The sequence below is a fragment of the Lissotriton vulgaris genome, chromosome 6 (genome assembly GCF_964263255.1).
Source record: "Lissotriton vulgaris chromosome 6, aLisVul1.2, whole genome shotgun sequence".
In the NCBI taxonomy this organism is placed as follows: domain Eukaryota; kingdom Metazoa; phylum Chordata; class Amphibia; order Caudata; family Salamandridae; genus Lissotriton; species Lissotriton vulgaris.
Genome location: NC_141694.1, coordinates 1,352,526,172 through 1,352,546,629, shown reverse-complemented (window position 1 = coordinate 1,352,546,629; position 20,458 = coordinate 1,352,526,172). Strand labels below are relative to the sequence as shown.

The following is a 20,458-nucleotide window of genomic DNA, read 5'->3' as shown; positions in this document are numbered from 1 at the left end:
TTGACCGAGTCAATAGGTCCAAGCTCTGGGGTCAACTTTTAAGAATTGGTTTAGACGCTAATATTGTATAATTCCTGGCTGACCTCCACAGGGATCTCACAGCCTCTGTGAGGTATGACCGCAAAGGCAACAGCACTGGTAAGATCAATATCTCTAACGGCGTTCAACAAGGGTGCATCTTAGCGCCTTTATTATTAACTCTGTACATCAATGACTTGGGGATGACCTTAAATACATCGAGTAAAGATATCCCCATGGTTGGGGATCTTCACTTGCCAGCATTATTATACGCAGATGATGCTGCTTTGCTGGCTCGTACTGCAGTGGGTCTCCAACGCCTATTAAATTCTTTTTATACTTTTATGTTTTCCTTAGATCTTAGCGTGAACCATGGTAAATCACACGTAATGGTTGTGAGCCACAAAAGCAGGCCAGAGAGAAACTTGAAGGCTCTACATTGCAATGGGCATAGATTGTCAAGGGTGTCCAGATTTCCCTACTTGGGGGTTGTTTTGGATCAATGTTCAACTTGGATCCCCCAGTTGCAGGAGAAGAAAAAAGTCTTCTTACGTTCAATTTTTGCGGTTTTGGGGTTTTCCCGTAAACTAGGGGTTAAACCCTTGGAGGCGGTACTGCAGGTGTATAACGCTAAATGTATTTCCATTGTATTGTACGGGGCAGATCTGTGGGGATATAAACCAGCCAAGACCCTCCAGGTAGTAGAGGACAATTTCCTTAAATCAATCTTGTCCTTACAGTGATCCACGGCTGGTTATATTGTGCACCAGGAATGTGGTATAGATTACTTGGAGGACCGCATTGCAATGGCCCCTTTATTGAAGTGGATTTCTGTATGGTTGAATCCAGAATTGACAGTAAACCATAAAATCCTTACCAATTGCTTAGCACTGGACCATTGGGACTATATCCCTTGGTTGAAATATGTCCACCTTTTATCAATCAAGTTGGGACGCCCTGAGATTTTCACTAATCCATCCCATCTGGTTAAGGGTGATGTCCATTGGGTAAAAATGCCTTCTTGGAAATCAGAAGGATGGACAGAGAATGTTTGGAACTGGTAAAGCCCACAGTAAGAACGCACCAGTTGATTGTGACATCAGGGTGTCAGCTGGAATTCTACTTAAAAGTGGTAAACATCTCAAACCACAGATTTCTTCTAACTAAATTCCGGCTGAATAAAATCCACCTACTGATCAGTGGCCGCCCTGGCTGGACAAACTCAAATGATCTGGGGCTATGTAATTGTGACGGGCTTTCCCTTATGGACACTGCCCATTTTATGTTCTTCTGTAAACACTTCACCGCCCTTAGGAAAAAGTTTATTGTACCTTTATTAAAGGGAAAAGGGTTCTACCAAGTGAAACCTGCGTTGTTATTTCTCCAGTTATTACCAAGTGTTTGGGAAATTTACAACATTGCTAAATTTTTGACAATTGTAACAAGATTAAGTAAAAAAATTAATTGGGCAAAGTAATAACATAATGCACACAACTCTTTTTTAACTGGTTGTATAGATATGATTGTTATTAAATTTTAATTATGAAATGCTTTTTAACGTAAAAACATACTTATATCACTTTTAACTTGACCTTGTGTATTGTTTATTGCCAATCCCTGGTCCTTTTTAATTGTATAATCTGTTGCTTTTTGGACCAATTTGCATGTTTTTTGTATACTTTTATGGTTTATGTTTGAAACCGAATAAAGTATTTTTGACTGACTGACTAGTCATCTTATCTTTTCACTTGGTGCCACAGAGCAGCTCGCCTTCTGGAATGCCGCCCCTTTCTTCTATCAAGGACAGTTTCTGTTCATTTTCTTCTTCTATATGTAAGCAACTCAATCAATATATGCTTTTACCTAGAAGAAAAAAGGAACTACTCTCTGTCTAGCAGCCTAGATTTTGTAGGGCTCATGATATGTGCTGCAGTGGCCATGGTAGTTCATTGACAAAGCATGAATATTTTAAAGAAACTATGATGACATAGCCATAGTACACTCACAGCACTAATGCTAAAAGTGATGTTCTCTGCGAAAAAACTGAGGAATGAGAGACTAAGGGGAATAATCATACGCATTCGGTACTGCCCCTAAAACAAAAATATACATGTGTCAGTCTACACAATATCTACGTATAGGGGCTGGGTTAAAATTTGTTAGATAGGATTAGGATAAAATGTAGTTGTAATGCGACTGATGGTATATCTGTTGTGTTAGTGACCGAGTACCCATCTGCCAAAATCTAAATCAGACCTATAGTTCTGAATAGGAAGGTATCAACGTTATTGCTTTCTAGAGATCCCTTTGGCATGACAGTGCTGAAGTAAACTGAACTTTGATTCAGTGGCGTAGCTAGAACCTTTGCCGCCCGGGGGTTAAGAGCGGAGGTGCTAACGGTTCCTGTGTTTGTTTGCCACCCTGCGAAAGCCAGAGGTATGGGGAGGGGGCCACCGCCCCCAAAACTCGTGCCACCAGGGACAGACCGCACACCCCTTGCTATGCCATTGCTTTGATTTAGCCGAAACACTTTTAAACTTTAAATGCTTAGAATGTATTCGTTTTCTGTACTAAAAACAACTCATCATCTATGTATGTATTTTATCTCACCAAGTCAATGTCATCTCGATGTATTTTCACATTGCTTCAATATTCTCAGACTACTTCTGGATTTAAGGAGTCATGAATTGATCCCAAGGTAAGATTAAGGCTCCGGGGGTATAAAGGGTGCTGAGGTCTTATGGAACCTCTGTTTGGAGAGGAGAGCAGCAAGCGATCAGTATAGAAGAGTATGTTTTGTCCTTGGCACTGACATAGACCAATTGTCACTGAAATTACTCCAAATCGGAAGTGGTTGTTGTTGTTTAATGTGCACTGACTTGGTTGAAATCAGTTTTGCTCTAGGACTTCATTGGACAAGGTATCACCTACAATGCATTCTTTGCAGGAGTTGCCATATGCGTAGACACTCCTTAGCAATGGTAATTGAATCTATGCCAGGGACAAAAGCAGGTTCCCATGGATGTACAACTGTGGTAGTGATCCATGTCTTTTTAGATTTTTAAAATAAGCCCGTTCATCAATTGATGGCACATGCTAACCTTTTATATTTTTTGCCTAATGGAAATCTGTTCTCCTTGACGCAAGTGATTCTATGGATAAGGATGTATTTTTCAATGTGTTGCCTCTTTTATTTTTATGCTATAATTTACACCTTGTTTGTGTAGGTTTTTTTATGTTTTAAAAATTAGTATTTTCTTTATGATAAATGTAACAGTTGAGATTATATAGACCTTACTTGCAGGTGGATGAACCTCTTCTGTGGGAAAAGGGAACTAAGGTCAATGTGCAACAACAAGATTTATGCAAAAGTTCAAATTTGCACTGGTTGAGATTTTCTATCTGGATCTATTGGTCATGTGTAAAATGTAATTACTGGATCTTTCTGAAACGCGGCTGCTTCTACCGCTTTTCTTTTTCTTTTTCTTTTTTTAGACTATGAAATCATGTCTATTATTTTCTGTCAAAAGTATAACAATACCGACGGACTTATGCCATGAAATATATTAAGTGAGATGCACACCTCAGTTATTCTTATTTTTAAACCTTCTTTACCGTTTCATTTTTTTACCAGCGTGCACCACCTGCTTCGCGCTTCGTCTCGTTGTGCTGTAACTTGACTAAACCCAAAGAAAAGGAACCCATTTCAGTTCCATCAGGCTGCACAGCCCCAACAGAATTTAAATCCAATGAATCAATTTCATATCTTTTCTCCGTGTGCATCTCACTTAATATATTTCATAGCATGAATCTTTCGTCTCAACTGAGATTGCACCCACGTTGACAATGAGAACATTATAAGTTACAAGAAAAAAGACTGTGATTAAAGGAGCATTATAGATGGTGAATATGCACAGGAGTCGGGTTTCCTTCCGTGATGAATTATGACAAAGAGGGAAGCATCATACAAGAAGTCATTATATATATTCTTGACAAGAACGAACTATTTTATGGATGAACTGTATGTGAACTCATTTATTGATGTTAAAGTGAAATATCGTAACTACATGTGAATCAGTAAAAGGAGGGGAGTTAGGAAACATGGCATCCTGGGATATGTAGTAAAACTATGTTGAAACAACTGTTTAAACGTAGCCAGCCCAGTGTGATGACTAGTGCAGAGTTTTGGTGTCCTCACGTGTAAGCAATGAAAAGGTGATTTCAAACGAAGAAGGGGAGGTGCAAGAGGAGGTTTCAGTCCGCATGTTTAGCTCGCACAAGAAGGAGGTTTTCAGCGTCTTTGCACGCCGGTATTGAAATGAACAACTGAATTATTTTAAGAAAATTGATTTATCTAGCAGGCCATGGTGAGTGCATTCGAGCAAAAGCAGCATTTATATTCATGGAGAAATGTTTGACCATTTTCGTGGCTTAGTTAGCTGGTAAAAGAATTGCGAGAGTATGCGTTTAATTACATTTCTATAATGAAGAGAGGATGCAACATGTTAGTGGTTCCGGGTACGAGGCAAATGAGTTTATATTATGCTTCAGTAAATATGTTCATAATTCAGGACTGATGAACTTCGTTTTTTAAACTTTGGGGAACATTTTTCAGTGTATTAATGTTTTACTAGGTGTAAAGAGCGGGAGGAGGCAGAAATAGGTTTTAAATTAATTTATTCTTAAGTTACAAATAAGACCCACTGGTGCTAGAGTCCAGGCATCTCTTCAGTTCAGCTCCAACCGCTTCACTGAAGTAGAATCTGGATCACCAGAATACAATAACAGAATTCCATATTACATAGCTAAGAATCTAACAAGGGAGAAGAACTACAAAACTAAATAAAGTAAACTACAATGGAAGTGGAAGACATACACCACATGTTCCTTTCTAAACAAAATGAAACAAACAAAATAAAGAAAACAAAATCAATCTAACACATAATCACAGAATTTCTTAGGCAATTTTACACTTCTTCTAGATAAAATAGGAGCATCCAGAACAGAGGAATTCAAAGAAATGTCATTTCCTAGATCAGTGCCCACCGAATCAGAATCACCAGAATACAATAACAGAATTCCATATTACATAGCTAAGAATCTAACAAGGGAGAAGAACTACAAAACTAAATAAAGTAAACTACAATGGAAGTGGAAGACATACACCACACTAGGCTAATGAAGCAAGTCAAATTACAAAATATGTATTTTTATTTGTTGATGCCCCTGACGAAGGGAAATGTATTTCCCGAAATGCATTGGATGGTTGGATTAAAATCATGGTGTGTGAAACCCACCCCACGCTCCTGTGTTTTTGTGAATATTTGATGACAAGAGTTATTTGGATAAAATGAATGGAATATAAATAAAGAGAAAATTGATTAAAAACTTGGCAAAACAAAGAAGAAAATAGCGGAGAAAAGATATGAAATTGATTCATTGGATTTAAATTCTGTTGGGGCTGTGCAGCCTGATGGAACTGAAATGGGTTCCTTTTCTTTGGGTTTAGTCAAGTTACAGCACAACGAGACGAAGCGCGAAGCAGGTGGTGCACGCTGGTAAAAAAATGAAACGGTAAAGAAGGTTTAAAAATAAGAATAACTGAGGTGTGCATCTCACTTAATATAATTCATATCAGAGGGCTAAGCACATAACAATACTCTTAAGAAAAATACAATAAGTCGCACAAATTACAATGGTGCCCTAGGGGCACGACAAACCATATACTAAGTAAATGGTATAAGTAGAACGATAGAAGAAATGAGGATGCCCAGAGGCTGTAGAATCGCTGGAGCTTCACTACCCTAACCTTAGGTAAGGAGCAGGAGGCCCACGGGATGCTTGTGCAGTGTTAGAACACACACGCTGGTTTCAGTGCAAAGTCAATGGGCATGAACAAATTACGAAATAGGTAAGTAAAGACAGTTCCGACGGTTGAGACTGAAACTACAGGATACCTGGACACTAGGAGAGTCAATCTACCTATGAGCACCGAAATGCTCTCGTTACCTCACCCACGGGCTGCGGGTGCATAGGTGTGAAAGTGTGTCAGGTTTCCGCGTTGAAGTCAATGGAGCCTTGGAGAAAGATGCTGCAGGCGACCATGAGGAAGATGTCTGGAGTGATCCAAGGGCGGATCGAGGAAGGTGGAGACCTGAAAGCAGAGGGGACAATGTTCACAGTCACTAGCCAGTGACCGGAGTGGAACCAGGAAGGAACCAGATGATGTTGTCGCGATGAGGTGAAGAGGTGACGCTTGACTCTGCAGCCACGTGAACCAGGAGGTGTCTTCGGATGGAGGCACGAGCTGTCCCACGCAGGCTCTTGCTGTCGGCGGTGTCTGTTCCGAGATCGGAGTCAACAGGCCTTGGCAAAGGCAACCCACGCGGTGAGTGAAGAGGGCGTCTGGTGCGGACCAGGAGGTCCCGGGGCACTTCTCTTTTGGAAGGAAGCAAGGGCCAGTCTGGAGCAACCAGACCAGCTGTGTAGTTTTCAGAGTTCGTCGTCTAGGAGGCCACAAGCCAGCCGGCAAGTGACCAGACAGCGCGTCGAGCAGCAACCAGGCAGAAGGGCCCCACGCAGATCTCGTGGAGGCTGGAGGGCTGGTCTTCGGTGCAGGAGCGGCTCGTGGCTGGGGCTTCTCAATCCTCAAAGCACTTTCTCGAGGGTGCCTCAGAGGTCGTGCTGGAAGCGAAGTGCAGTTTCTTAAAGATGGCCGGTCCCACGTGTCTCGTCGCACCCACGGATTTCAGCTGTGCTGCAGATGTGAGTTGAGGTCGTAGAGGTCTGGAAGTCCGGGTCTCGTCGGGCTCTGAAGTCTGGTTCCACCAGGAAGGACGACAAAGTGAACCGCTAGGACGCTTGATGGTGCCTGCAGATGCAGGGTGGCCACTCCTTGGCCACAAGGGATATTTCTTCAGTCTTCTGTGGAGCAGAACATCGAAGTCCAGAGTTTCTTCTTTGTAGAGTTGTTCAGGATAATCTAATTTGGAATGGGACCAGCTCCTACCTTTATTCTGCTAAAAGGGGCTGTACTAGTGACTAGGTCCCTCCCATGGGTGGGACCAGGAAGGGGGGTGGTTACATCCCCTATCCTTTGTCTGGTTTCGCACCAGAGCTGGGGCTGGAGTGCCCCAGCAACTGGTTTGAACCGGGGTATGCACAGGGACACCTTGTGTGCCCCAAGCATGTCTCATTCCTTTCAGCCCTGCCTATCTGGATACACAAAGTCCTGTCTGGGGTGGTGCTAGCACCTCCCCAGGCAGGAAATCCTTTGTCCAGGCCTCCCTCGCTGGAAGGACTCCCAGCAGCAGGAGGTCAGACTTGTGTCTGTGGCAGCAGCATCCATTTTGTGATGCTGAGGCTCGGGTTAACTTTAACCGGGGTTCTAGTTACATACATGTCTTATCCCCCTAGAAGGGTGGAATGCTACCCCCTTCGCCAGAACTGGCAAGGGGGTAGTATTCCAAAGCGTATGGCACCTTACACGACATGTTTCGATAATGCTATGCCAAAGTTAGCAATAACCGCGAGGATTATAATGCACTTAAGAGTATATGGTATAGCGTTATCATGGAACAGCTATAAGGACATGGTTCCGAAAGCTGCAGACAGGCTCAGCTCATGCTAGAGCACCATCTCACATAATTCCAAGCACTCTGCCTTCAGGATTGATAAGCCCTGCCATAGGAGTGAATAATAGGAGTATATGTGTCCATTTTGGGGGTTAGATATAGGTATACTATATCTACAGCAAAGAGTGATTACACCACCTTGCCCCAGCTGTGTTACCAGCCAGTTGTGTCTGTTTAGATGGCCAGCCAGGGGTGGCATAATACATGCTGCAGCCCCTGGTAGGCCTTGGGTGCACTTATGCCCTGGGTACCTATGGTACACTGTACAAGGACTTACAAGAGTTACCCAATACCAATTGGTAAATGCACCTAAAGTACATGTGTGTCAATTTAGAGAGAGAGCAGCTAGGCTGTGGGTCTGATTAGCGGGCCCACAGCCAGGGAAAGTCGTAAACCAGTGAAGCAAAAAGCAAAAATCTGGGGTGACCATAGGATTGCAGACCCTACTCTCCTACAAGGAGCTCCTGCCAGGAGCTCAGGGGCCAGGGATCGCCTTCTAGGCAAAAATCCTGGAAAGTATCCCCCCATTGATCCATCTCAATCCCAGGGATTGAAGGCAACTACACAACAATCCTCCAAGGCTTTTCCGATATGCTCTCCGAACGAGAGTAATCCTTCCACAGCAACCAGAAAATCCACTCCCTACGGAATCCTAGTAAAATGGCAGACTGTACGGTTGAGCTGCTTAATGCAGTTGAGAGGAGGGGGCTCTGGATCACCTTCGGGTTGTTAACCCACGGCCAACACCTACCTTCCGGACACTGCCACTACTACTCTGCATCCAGTTTTTTCCACTTCTCTCTGGCAAATATAAATGGATTACCTTCCAAGAGAAGGCCCTGCTCATTTCCTGTTGTGGCTGCCTTGGTCCCTGTGATGGTTTTTCCCGGTCATAGCAGGGAGATAGCACTGGTTTTCTGTCTGCAACCCTCTCTTCCACTTGGCGGCCCCTCTTGTGATCTAGGAGCCGGGACTGCCTTCCTCCACTGGTGAGTTGTTTGAGTTCTGAGGGTCTCCACTCCTCATTGGAATTGGCTGAGGTTCTCAGGATTGGCAACCCCGGATGGAGTCCATCATCCTATGTGGATTGGTGGTCTTTGACGGGAGCACTGTTGTCAACCAGTCTCGTCTATGGAATTTGGTGTTCGGCGACCTGGTCTATGCCTTGCGACAGACTGCTTAGATCCTCCCTTGTTCCTTCGTTGCTTCTCCCAGGCATCCTGTTGGTGGGTGCCTTTACTGGCCGTCTCGGATCTCTACTAGTCTCGGCTCTGTGAGCAAAGCCGTCTAGCTGTGCTGTGGTTCCGAGACCCCAACCTATCCACAGGTTTTACTCCGGACTCAATGAGCCTGCCTTGTTCTGGCTCGATGGTGGTGGACTGGCTCCTGGTGTTACCCTAGTTGCTTCTGGTTTGCGGGACATTTATTTAATCTAACAATCGTCTGCCCAATCTCCTATCCCTCTCTACTCTTTGTTACATTTTATAGTGTTTATCCATTGATACGCTGCATTTCATTAGTTTTTGTACATTACTATATTTTTTTACTCATTTGCATCTTGTGCAACGTTTAAGTTTTTCTTCTATGTAAAGCGCTCGGATACCTCCGGGTCTAGCCAGCGCTATATAAAACCCCACAAATAAATAAATAAAGTACTCTGACATGCCTTTTTTACCACCACCCCCACCCCCACCCCAAACACCTAATTTGGGAATATTCAAGGAACATTTACATACATTTAGTTCACTTAAAGAGGACTGCTCCCTTTTTGTACATTTACTCATAGCGAGTTGTACGTTTCCGGTCCTGTTCACAAAGGCAACTAAGAATACATTAAAGAGTACACCTGTAGTAACACTTCCCATGCTTATAAAAATCTTTGTGAATTGAGCTCTATATATTTTACCAAACTCTTGCTTCTGTTGCTGATAACAAATATTAATTGTTGCACAATAGTAATAGCACTAGAAAACATTTCAAGTGGGAAAATATATATCTGAAAGAAACAGGTTAGTATTAGATTCCTTACCTTAGAATATCCCCAGGCGTCAGACTGGATCGGGAAATTTTTGCGCTGGTAGGCGTCGTCTGCGGCTCCGCCTCCGTCGTCAGCGTCGTGGGCGCCGTGATGACGTCGTAGTAGTACTTAGACGCCGCCTCCGCGCGCGGATGTCAGTTCTTCTTTTTTCCGCGCCAGCAGCGCAGATCCGGAAAAAGTTGTACCCATAGTCACTTTTTGACTAACTTTTTCGATCATTTTTGATCATTTTTCAGAGTCTTCGACTCCAATCGGTGCCGGTAGGGATGCCTGGTTTCAAACCCTGTGAGGACTGCGACCGACTGATGACGGTTACCGACCCTCACCGCCGGTGCCTTCACTGTCTCGGCGTCGACCACGATGACAAGGCCTACCCCGACTGCCGTGCCCTGACTTCGAAAGCTAGGCGGGAGCTGTCCCGCAATCGGCTCGAGCTCTGGCAGTCGGCCCGCGCCGCGAGAGGTCCCGGTCCGGACGGAGGTCGAGGGACCGGTCGCGGGGTCGGAGCCATCATAGCTCCGGAGTCACCATCCCTCTTCAGGCTCGAAGTCGTCAGGTAAGCACAAGAAGTCGAAGAGACGTCATCGCTCTTCCGACTCCCCCTGACAATCGCGCGACGCGGCCGGGGGTTCGGGTGACACCGCCCGCGCGGCTCCGTCGGAGTCGCAGGCGTCGCGGCCTGCCTCATACCCTCCAGTCCCTGGGCAGCAAGCGACGCCGGAGGAGATTGAGTGCTTCCTCATGGCCCTGAGGTCCCTATCTCCTCCGACGGGCTCCGCGGCGCCTTCGGGCCCAGCGGACCCGTCTGGGGGCCCTAGCGGGTCGGGTGCTTCGGGCCGCCGCCGCCGGGTGCTTCGGCCCAACGCCGCCGGCGCCGTCAGGCCCGGCACCGCAGGACCCCGCTGGATCCGCTTCCGGATCCGGGTCGTCGCCGGTTGACCTGATGACCTCACCGGCGCCGGTCCCTAGGGTATCACCTCCGGCGCCGCCTTCGGGCGACACCGTCCCCGGTGCCTCTCTCGATCCGGTTCCGGCGTCAGAATGGCGGCGCTGGGCGCCGCTCTCGACGCCGCTTGGAGAGTTCTACTTCGACGAACCGGCCCCATCCTTTGACAACCCTGATTTTCAGGAGATGGGTGATAAGGTGTATTGGGAGGGGTCTGAGGACCCTCTGACCCGTGATTGTCAGTCCCAGCATGACTGGACAGGTGAACTTGGGGATGCCAGTGGTCCGGACACTTCGCCAGATACTGGTTTTGTCTCACCCCCTATCGTGGCTATGGAGGTGGGGGCCACCTACAGTGTGGTGTTGACGTGTGCGGCCAGGGCCTTGGGCATTGAGTTCCCCGTCGCGGCCGTGAGGACTAACCTCCTCACTGAGGTCCTTAAACCGCAGTCAAGCTCGGCTGAGCCTCTGCTGCCGTTTAATGAGGCCTTGCTTGACGTTCTTTTGGGCAGTTGGTCACCATTATCTGACATGCTGCACTGACTGATGCTAGTGCAGCATCTCAGATATGTATTGTGTCTGTGAAAGGCTGGGCTATACCAGCTCACGCATAAAACATGCACAATAGAGACCAGGGAAGCATTTTCCGGTGCAGGTGTTTTTACAGCTTTTACATGTAAACAAATGTGCAAGTTTGTTTTCACTGAAAAAATTTACAATGTATAATGATTAAGATGCACAGTGAGGGGTGATGGTTTGGGGGATCGCTGCCCTTTTGCCCTCTATAGAGGAGCCATCACTGGTCCATTGGCTGCTGGAAAAGGAGACCAAAGAGCAAGGGCCCATATAGCTAAGAATACATTATTTGCATGGAGATGAGAAACAGAACTGAAATAGGAGGTGTTCTCTTTCTAGCATGTCTATAGATAGGTTAATTGCTTTCAAAATATACCTTGAGTTCCTCATCCATATTCCAACCAAGTGGAACCTTGTTCTCAAGATTGATGATGTGTTTGGATTCTAACTTTCTAAGTGTCACAGTCCTATTCCCACCCCTCTGGTGCTTGGATACATGTTCTACTAAAAAGAAGGTCTCTGTTGCCAATATGCGTTTCTTCTTCTTTTCCTAGCAGGGTGGGTAGTGCTGCTCACATATTGCCTGCTACACAGGCATTCCAGGACATATACCACAAAATCAGTATTACGTGCGCGATATCTCACAAATTAAATATTCAACACTGGTCTAAATTTTGTTGGTTTCATCATTAGGTATAAAAACGTCTATTTATCTCAGTATTTATTTTGTAGAAAAGATGCTTTCCATCCACCCATGGTCTAAACCAGGGGTCTCCAAACCGGTCCTGGAGGGCCGGATCCATGCCAGATTTTTAAAATTTCTACATGTATCTCAATGGGGATATCCCAAAAATCTGGCATGGATCCGGCCCTCCAGGACCGGTTTGGGGACCCCTGGTCTAATCCAATATATGTGCCCTCTTGTATTACAGAAGTTAAACTTAATGCATAATTTAACATCTGCAGCATGTACTTATTTTTCAGGCCATGCATGTCCTGTGTATGTTTGATTCTCTTTAACACATGCTTCACCATCAAATGACAATACATTTGTTTTAATGTATCATCAAGGAAATTAACTGATAATGTCTTTCTATAGATGTTCAGAGACATCATAGAATTGACATGTTTCTATAGCACCCATATTTTGTAAAGTCCTCTTAACCTACTGAAGAGTTTCTGTCCTTACACCTGTCTAATATAGTGGATGTTATATTCAAAAGTGGGTCTAAATAATTGTAGAGATTTAAATAATAAATGAGATTTTTCAGTGGTATTTCGAACAGTAAGGTGACTAAAGGATTATCGTTGGTGGATTGAAGGATGGGATTTTGTAGAGTCAAAGGAGACATTGGCAACACAGCTTGGGGGTGAGCTGGATTCATAAAGAGGTATTAGGTTAAAGGAAAGAGGTACTTGAGTCAGAACAGATTTGAAAACTGATTCTTGCCATATTATGATCAAGGATATCATCTTGATATAAATAAATCTTAGTGTGCTATTTGTGCACCATAGTTTGTTTCTATTTTTCAGCGACTCCAAGCGATCAATGTCGTCTGACATAGACATTAAAATAGGTCGAATATAACTAGCAAAATGTTTCTGCTATGTTCATACATATATCTTTGGTTTGTTTTTTGTCACAAACTGGGAAAGTTGTTTCTTTTATGACATCCATGCTTGAAGTCATTAGTAAATTTCTTCAAGTGACAGAACCTTTTCAGCTTCACTGATATGGCAATATTAAATTCAATACTGCTGAAAACACAATGTTTGTAATGTATATCATTTATGTAGATGTCAGATGCCTTTGCATTATTTTTAGTTTCCTTTACTATCATATTTTAAAGGATTCCTTCTCATTGGTTTTAGTAGTCTTGCTTAGTCCAAATGTTGGGAAAGTTTATTCTTCTTACCCTGAGAAAGCCCACTACCCTATGAAGATGTTTGTGGATCTTTATGTGCAGACCAATGAAAGGGGACTGCCTCATCACAATTAATGTCATTGCATTATTATGTTTTCACATATTTATACTAATGAATGGTAATGGTTTCAATCAGTGTTTTCACAGCCCATCATCAGCAAAGTGAAACCCCAGCTTTTAAAGACTCATTTCCTGCCTTTGATGGAGAAATTAAAGAAAAAAGCTGCAATGGTCATAGCAGATGAAGAACATCTTAGAGCAGAGGGAAGAGGTGACATGTCTGAGGCTGAGCTACTCATCCTAGATGAATTGACCACCTTGGCACGGGACCTCTATGCCTTCTACCCTTTGTTGATTCGATTTGTAGACTATAACAGGTAAGGTGAAGTGCTCTTTGTAGAGGTCCTTTTTTCAAAAGGTTTTCCTTATTTTTTACCACAGTGAAAAAACTTTTGAAAATAGGATCTTTAAAGCAGCAGTACTACCTAAGAATTTTTAAAACAGAAAAGTTTTTCCTTGATCTCACTTAGCTTATTTTAGTAATCTTTTCTTTATTAATCATTATTCTCTGATCTTGCATTTCATGAAAATACCACTTACTTGAAAGAACCCTTCTAAATCGAATGAGAATCACAAAATACTGTTGTAAAAACGTGTTAGTTTGTTTATTTCATGTAACTGTAGAATGTGTTACACCATTAAAATCAATAGGGATAAATGTTCTTCTTTATCTAGTTTCTTTTAAGTTTCCTTTAAGTAACTATACCTCATTGGCTTCTTAACTTCCCATTCCCTCTGAGAAGGAAAGGATGTTTATTTTTGAATATTTCAAACACATCAATTTTTCAAATTTATTGCTATAAATCGGTAGATTCTGCTTTGACAGTATGAGTTTTTTTCTATAGATTTACATGCCTAGATGCAAAGATACCCAACATTTAGATAGCTATAGGAGAGTGGCACCAAAGGCTTGACAAGAGGTTTTGATTAACACAGTATCCTACCATAGAATCAGTTTTCAAATTGTAATACTAAAAGCGAGGAAAGCCCAGGAATCCTGTGAATCAATTAGATAGTCCACAAAAGCATAGTGGGTGCATAGGGCTAAAACAGATGACAGGTTTCAGACAATGATTGACAAAGAGGAAAATTTTCAGGCATACATCCTTGACCCCATGAATAGAGACGATGATGTTTTTATAAATCAAGATGGAAAACAGGCTACACAGGCTGTATTGCCTCAGCTAGATGTATGTCTGTCAGATAATTTCATTTAGTGCATAAATGGAACAATGAATAGAAGAGAAAAGCGGCAGTCAGGTAACATAGGTGTCCACCAAAAAATAAAACCATTGGCTTAGAGGTTTAAGTCTCCTGTATTAAGTATCAGATCTATTTGTCGAGTTGATTCTGTAAGCAGATTTTGAGGAAGGTCCGTCTTAGAAGTTATTTGGTAAATGTAGGCAGCTAGTGAGTATGAATTGTGTGCTGGTTCTGTGTAGGTTAGGAGGAAGTTGTCTTTGAGTTGAAAAGTAAGAATATTTGGTTAGGAAATTGCATTTGTGGACTGAGAAAGAGGATGGTGAAACCCAGAGTATTGCTTAGAAATATAAATATGAGCTCCTCCACAGAACATATGAAAGTGTGAGTATTATATTTTGTGACAGGCTTCGGTGAAAGTGTTTATAGTGACACAAAAAGTATTTTGAACGCCATCATTGTCAATTAACACATTATGTTCTCATCAAGAGTGTGAGATCTTTTAACAGCTATGCCAATGGCACACATTGATTATTTGGCAGCAGTATTTCCTTTTTATTTTATTATTAAGCACACTTAAAACTTATCAAAGATTCATGTTGACCTTATCTTATCATACACAAAAGAATTCTACTATTACACAATCATAGATATAGAGGGTGAAAGGACAAAGGGAATAGGAAAAACAGACACAGATCAAAGTGACTAGCCCTTATAACAGCGGTGACTAGCACTTGCCAGGTTACAGAGTATAACTTCTAAAAATCACCCCACATTCCTATAGTTATGTAATACACATTTTACATGTATGACAACAATTTCCTGAATCCAACAAAAAATAATTTCTTTGAGCTTAGACTTCTAGCGATATAGAACATGTGGTTTGCCAATAATTATTGCCATCAACATCCACACTTAAATTTCAGCATGCAATTCAGCCTTTGCCTCAAAATGAAGCCTACGGGCTAAATTTAGTTTGTCTAATATATCATCCTAAAATGTTTTTGCAATTGAACAGAATAAAATGCCTTAAAGTAGGTTAGCATGTACAACCCAACATCTTGAACAAATACCTGACTCAGACAAACCTAGTTTGTGAAATTTTACTGTTTTCTAATGCATATATTCTGTTGTTGAATTCTCAGTTTATGATCAGGACCATTGCATATTTGAACTATGGGCTTTTCCCAATCATTTAAAGAAATATCAATTCCAAGTTGACGCAGGCAAGATGTGTTTATTGTTTTCTTCATCCTTAGGGAATCTAGACCACAACTGAAATGCATGCACATTTTGAAAGCCTTAAGATCTGATTTGCCACAAGATTTAATTTTACCTGGTACTCCATCTTGGTCTTCTGACCCCTTTACAGAATTTTCCAAAGCCTTCATATGGTCTATCAATAAATTGATATCAACCCCATATAATGATCACAGTATCAAAAAATACCACAATACCATTCACTGTCCCCTAATTAACATTCCTACTTCCATCTAATTTCTATTCTTTCCATATCAACATTTTCCCATATATTTTAGAAGAGGATTGTTCCCACAAAGGAGCAAAATTGACCTCCGATCTAGAATAAACACTTGATTGTATTTGTCTATGCATGGTAAATTAAAGCCACCTTGAGCACTAATCTGAAATCCATATACAAACAATTCAGTATTATTATTTCAAACCCAAACCAAGTACAAACTATCTCTTTAAGCTAGACATCTAATAGTTATTCTATCGCAGATAGTACAAAACCCGACAATTGCAGCCATCTTGATGCTAAACTCTTCTGAAAATTGCCCAGGTCACCTTCACTCATCTTTCATAGGTCGTTTTTGTCTGAGCTCAGAGATACCTGTCAAAATGCAATAATTTTGCAATACATATCCAACAGGTTTGATGCAACCATACACATTTCTCAGAATCCACAGCCAACGTGACATTAACACATTTGAGATAGGACATAGACACAGGAAAGGAGACAGGGGCAATATAGTGAAACAGAGACACTTCAAGGTGTCACACTGCTTGGGTTTGATATATATTGCAGGAGCCTTGGTGGCTAAAGAAAAGAGAATAGTTGTATTATGACCGTGGTGCTGACATAGGCAACTAACGTTTGATATTAGGTCTGATATACCTGTTGGAACTCTCGATATTTCCCTCTCTGTACTTTGGTATGCAACACAATATTTCTCCAGAGCAGTAATATATTTAAAACTAATATTATTATTATTATTATTAATATATGAAATTTTTTAAGTGCACGGCTACCCCCACCGGGGGTGTCCCGGCGCTGTGGAGAGGAACGGTAGTGACTAAGGCGGCTAGTAGCTGGAGAACAGGTATGTTTTCAGTTTGGACCTAAATAGGGGTTCTGATTCAGTAAGTCTGAGGTTAAGTGTAAGGGAGTTCCATAGCTTAGCAGTGACCACCGCAAAAGCTCTTCCTCCTCTTCTAGAGAGATGGAAACGGGGAAGGGAGTAAGAGACGGAGGTGGTTAGATCTAAGGGAGCGAACTGATTGGACCTGCTTCAGTCTGTCTCTGAGATAGCCTGGTCCTTTCCCTTTGAGTGCTCTGAAGGCCAGGACCAGGGCTTTGAACTGGATGCGATGAGATATCTGAAGCCAATGCAAGTTCTTTAAGTATGGGGAGATGGAGTGACGATAGGGGACGTGACAGATCAGTCTTGCCGCAGCGTTCTGGACAATCTGTAGTCGAATATGTAGATATGCAGGAGCCCCTACATAGAGACTATTGGAGTAGTCCAGATGTGAAGTGATGAGGGCGTGCCCGACAGTCCTCATCGAGTCCCTAGATAGATAGGGGGAGATTTTTTTAATCATTTTTAATTTGCCAAAACAGGCAGATGTAACTTTTTGAATTTGCGTTTTGCATGATAATTCATTGTCAATATGAAACCCAAGGTTCCGGGCCGAGTTGGCCGGGATTGGGGGTGGGTTCTACTCCAGCGGCCACCATGTGGAGGACAAAAGAGGGGTTTTCAGATTAAAAAATAGCACCTCAGTTTTATCGGTGTTCCATTTTAACGTATTAGATGTCATCCATTGAACAATGTTAGTGAGGCAAGATTTAAAATTATCCAGTCCTTTGTCAGAGTGGTCTCTAAAAGAAAAAATCAACTGAGTATCATCAGCGTAAGAGACCACTCTGACACCACAGGCCTCAATAACCCTTGCCAACGGCGACATGTAAATGTTAAAAAAGAGAGGGCTGAAGGCCGACCCCTGAGGGACTCCACAGTCAAGGGACATCTTATCTTTTGACAAGTAGGGGCGACACCATACCTGTTGCGTTCTACCAGACAGGAATTATTTTATCCAAACCAGTGGTGTGCCCTTTATTCCTAAGTCACGTAGCCTTTCCAGTAGTATGGAGTGGGACACGGTGTCGAAGGCCGCGGACAGATTGAGGAGCACCAGCATGGCCACCTCATCTCTGTCCACGCTCTCTCTTATGTTCTCCGATACCTCCAGAAGGCCCGTCTCTGTGCTATATCCGGATCTAAATCCGGATTGAGTGTCATGCAAGAGGGTATTGGATTCCAAGTAGTGAGCCGATTGTTCCTGTACTATTTTTTCCAAAATGTTGGCATGTTTGGGGAGAAGTGAGATGGGTCGGTAGTTGCCTAGTACCGACGGGTCAGCATCCACTTTTTTCAATATGGGGATTAGCATTGCCTGTTTCCATTCCGACGGGAATTGGCTAGAGGTGAGGGAGGTATTCCAGATAGAAATTAGGGGGGTGGTGATAAGTGGCCCCAGCTGCGTGAAAACTTGAGCTGGGACGGGGTCTAGGGGAGAGCCAGATTTACATTTTTGCATTCCATGTGGGACAGAATCCCTTACGATGGATTTGAATACTTTAAATGTGCTAGTGCAGGCCAGTAAAGGAGGTTGGACTGGTATCACGTCACCATGCCCCTTTGGCGGTGTGAAAGAGGAGAAGATATCCACAATCTTGTGATGAAAGAAGTGCGATAGGCCACCACAAAGTTCTTGACTTGGTAAGGAAAGACGGGTAAGAGCGGATGGTTTAGTGAAATCTTTCACAATTTGAAAGAGGGTTTTAGCCGAATTGTCAGCAGAGTTAATCTTGTTGGCGAAGTATTCTTACATAGTGGCTTGTTTTAATTTGTGAAACCTTTTTAACGCGGTTCTATAGACATTTTTTTCGAGAGGTTCATAAGTGCGTCGCCAATGGCGCTCAAGTTTTTTACATTTGCTTCTTTCCCTACGTAACTCCGGAGAGAACCATGGGGCGGAGGGCTTTGATCTGGCAGAGGAGAGGGGGGACTGCGGTAACTGCGGACTGCGGTAACTGCAAACAACACACTAGGCTATTATATATTGTTTGCTTAGAAAGCTACAATAATATTGGATAATAGCCTTCTGTAGATCTGATTGCATTCAGTGTAAAGTTTAATAGGTATAAAATTGAAAGGATTTGTTAACATCATTTGGTTCACATAAACACTTCAACAGACTTCTTCTATTTCTAATCAATATCGTATTAATGTAAAAGAAACCATATCATACCCTACTGTACCTTACCGTACCATACCATACCGTTCAAGAACTAGTTTGGCAGTTGTGGCTCCACTAACTTCTGCTGTTGAAGCAATGTACATTGTAAAATAAAAGGAGGACCCCACGCAGACTTATAGGGGACTGGGGGGAAGATAGTTTTCAAAGAAAAGCAAAGATGTCCCCACAAAATGGACAAAATGAAGGTATGTCCAATTTCAATGAGTGTTCCCTGGAGTAAACCTATTATCTAAAAAACAGCACGCCATCAATTGGGCGGGAAAGGCAAAGGTACAAGGCGTTGTGTTCAACTTGTCACAATATGCTCAAACTGGACAACCAAAAAGTTATTACTCGAAAACTGCTGTGTTTGATGAAAACTAAAATTAAAAAGAGATGATCCCCTCACTATATGTTTGGTATAACTCTGTTTAGATTTATTCTGGTACAAAAAATGTTATCATTATTCATTATCACAATATTTAAAAACACATGTTATACATTTTATTAAAAATTACAATTAAAAACACAAAGAATCAAACAAGTCGACGCGGCGTTTCGGTATTCGGCTAGTACACCTTCTTCAGGACTGATTCTAAATAAATTTAAGAAACACAGTTACCATTCTTTTTTGGTGCAGATTCAAAGTACATCTCACTGATACCAACATCATATCATCATATCATGATTGGAATTAGACCCTTTATCTTTGATCTATTATTCCTGGGATATCTTCTTCAAACACTAGTTCCTCTTTTTACATAAAAGCACCAAACATTATGAATATCCAGTTTTTCTAGCATTTTATGTACATTTCATCCCTCCAACAGACATATTGATCACTGTTCCTATACATTTCTACACTTATAACAAAACTAACTATGTTTACCTTTCCCTTGGAATTATTATCCAATGCTGTTAACCCCTCACATAGGCATATTAAGAACGTATTTATGGTGTTCTCATCATAACGCATACCTTGTTCCAGATGGAGTTCATATCTCTACTGGACAATGTTGTTTTTCATAAAAATCCTATGGGCTTCGGAATGATAGACCTGTCCCAGGCTTCTGTGCGTAATTTCAAGTTGTGATATCACTGGGTGGAATAAACAATTTTTAATTCTTTATTTATTCTAAGACCCTTTAAAGATATTTTTCTTTATCTAAAAGAGATTTTTTATCAGGAACTAGCTGTTTTGCATACCTTCCTAGGTGGAGAAATATTCTCAACGTTCCTTTAGGTTGTCAAATGTATGTATTTCTCATTCCCATCAAGTGTCTCTATGATATATGAAACAAAATGAATGAAATACTTAGTATTATAGCTAGCATCTCACTTATTGCCTTATTTATTTAGGACTTATTATTAATTCATGTACCTGTCTTTATGGCATGGATTTGCAGAGCATTTAACCGCCAGGAGGAGCCACCGTTTTATTGGTCGTGGTTGCCGTCAGTTTACCTATTCAATCTAGGTGACGAAAATACCTTCTTAGACCCTTGAATCCATA

The 20,458-nt window shown here is 42.3% G+C and overlaps 1 protein-coding gene across 1 annotated transcript in view; it reads left to right on the top strand.

Moving 5' to 3' along the window:
- RYR2 (ryanodine receptor 2) overlaps window positions 1-20,458 on the top strand; it is a 3,481,211-nt gene that overhangs the window by 2,495,826 nt on the left and 964,927 nt on the right. The window contains exon 69 of the mRNA XM_086925791.1: window positions 13,274-13,514. Within this exon, the coding sequence (XP_086781917.1) occupies window positions 13,274-13,514 (241 nt within the window). The remainder of the gene's footprint in view (window positions 1-13,273; window positions 13,515-20,458) is intronic.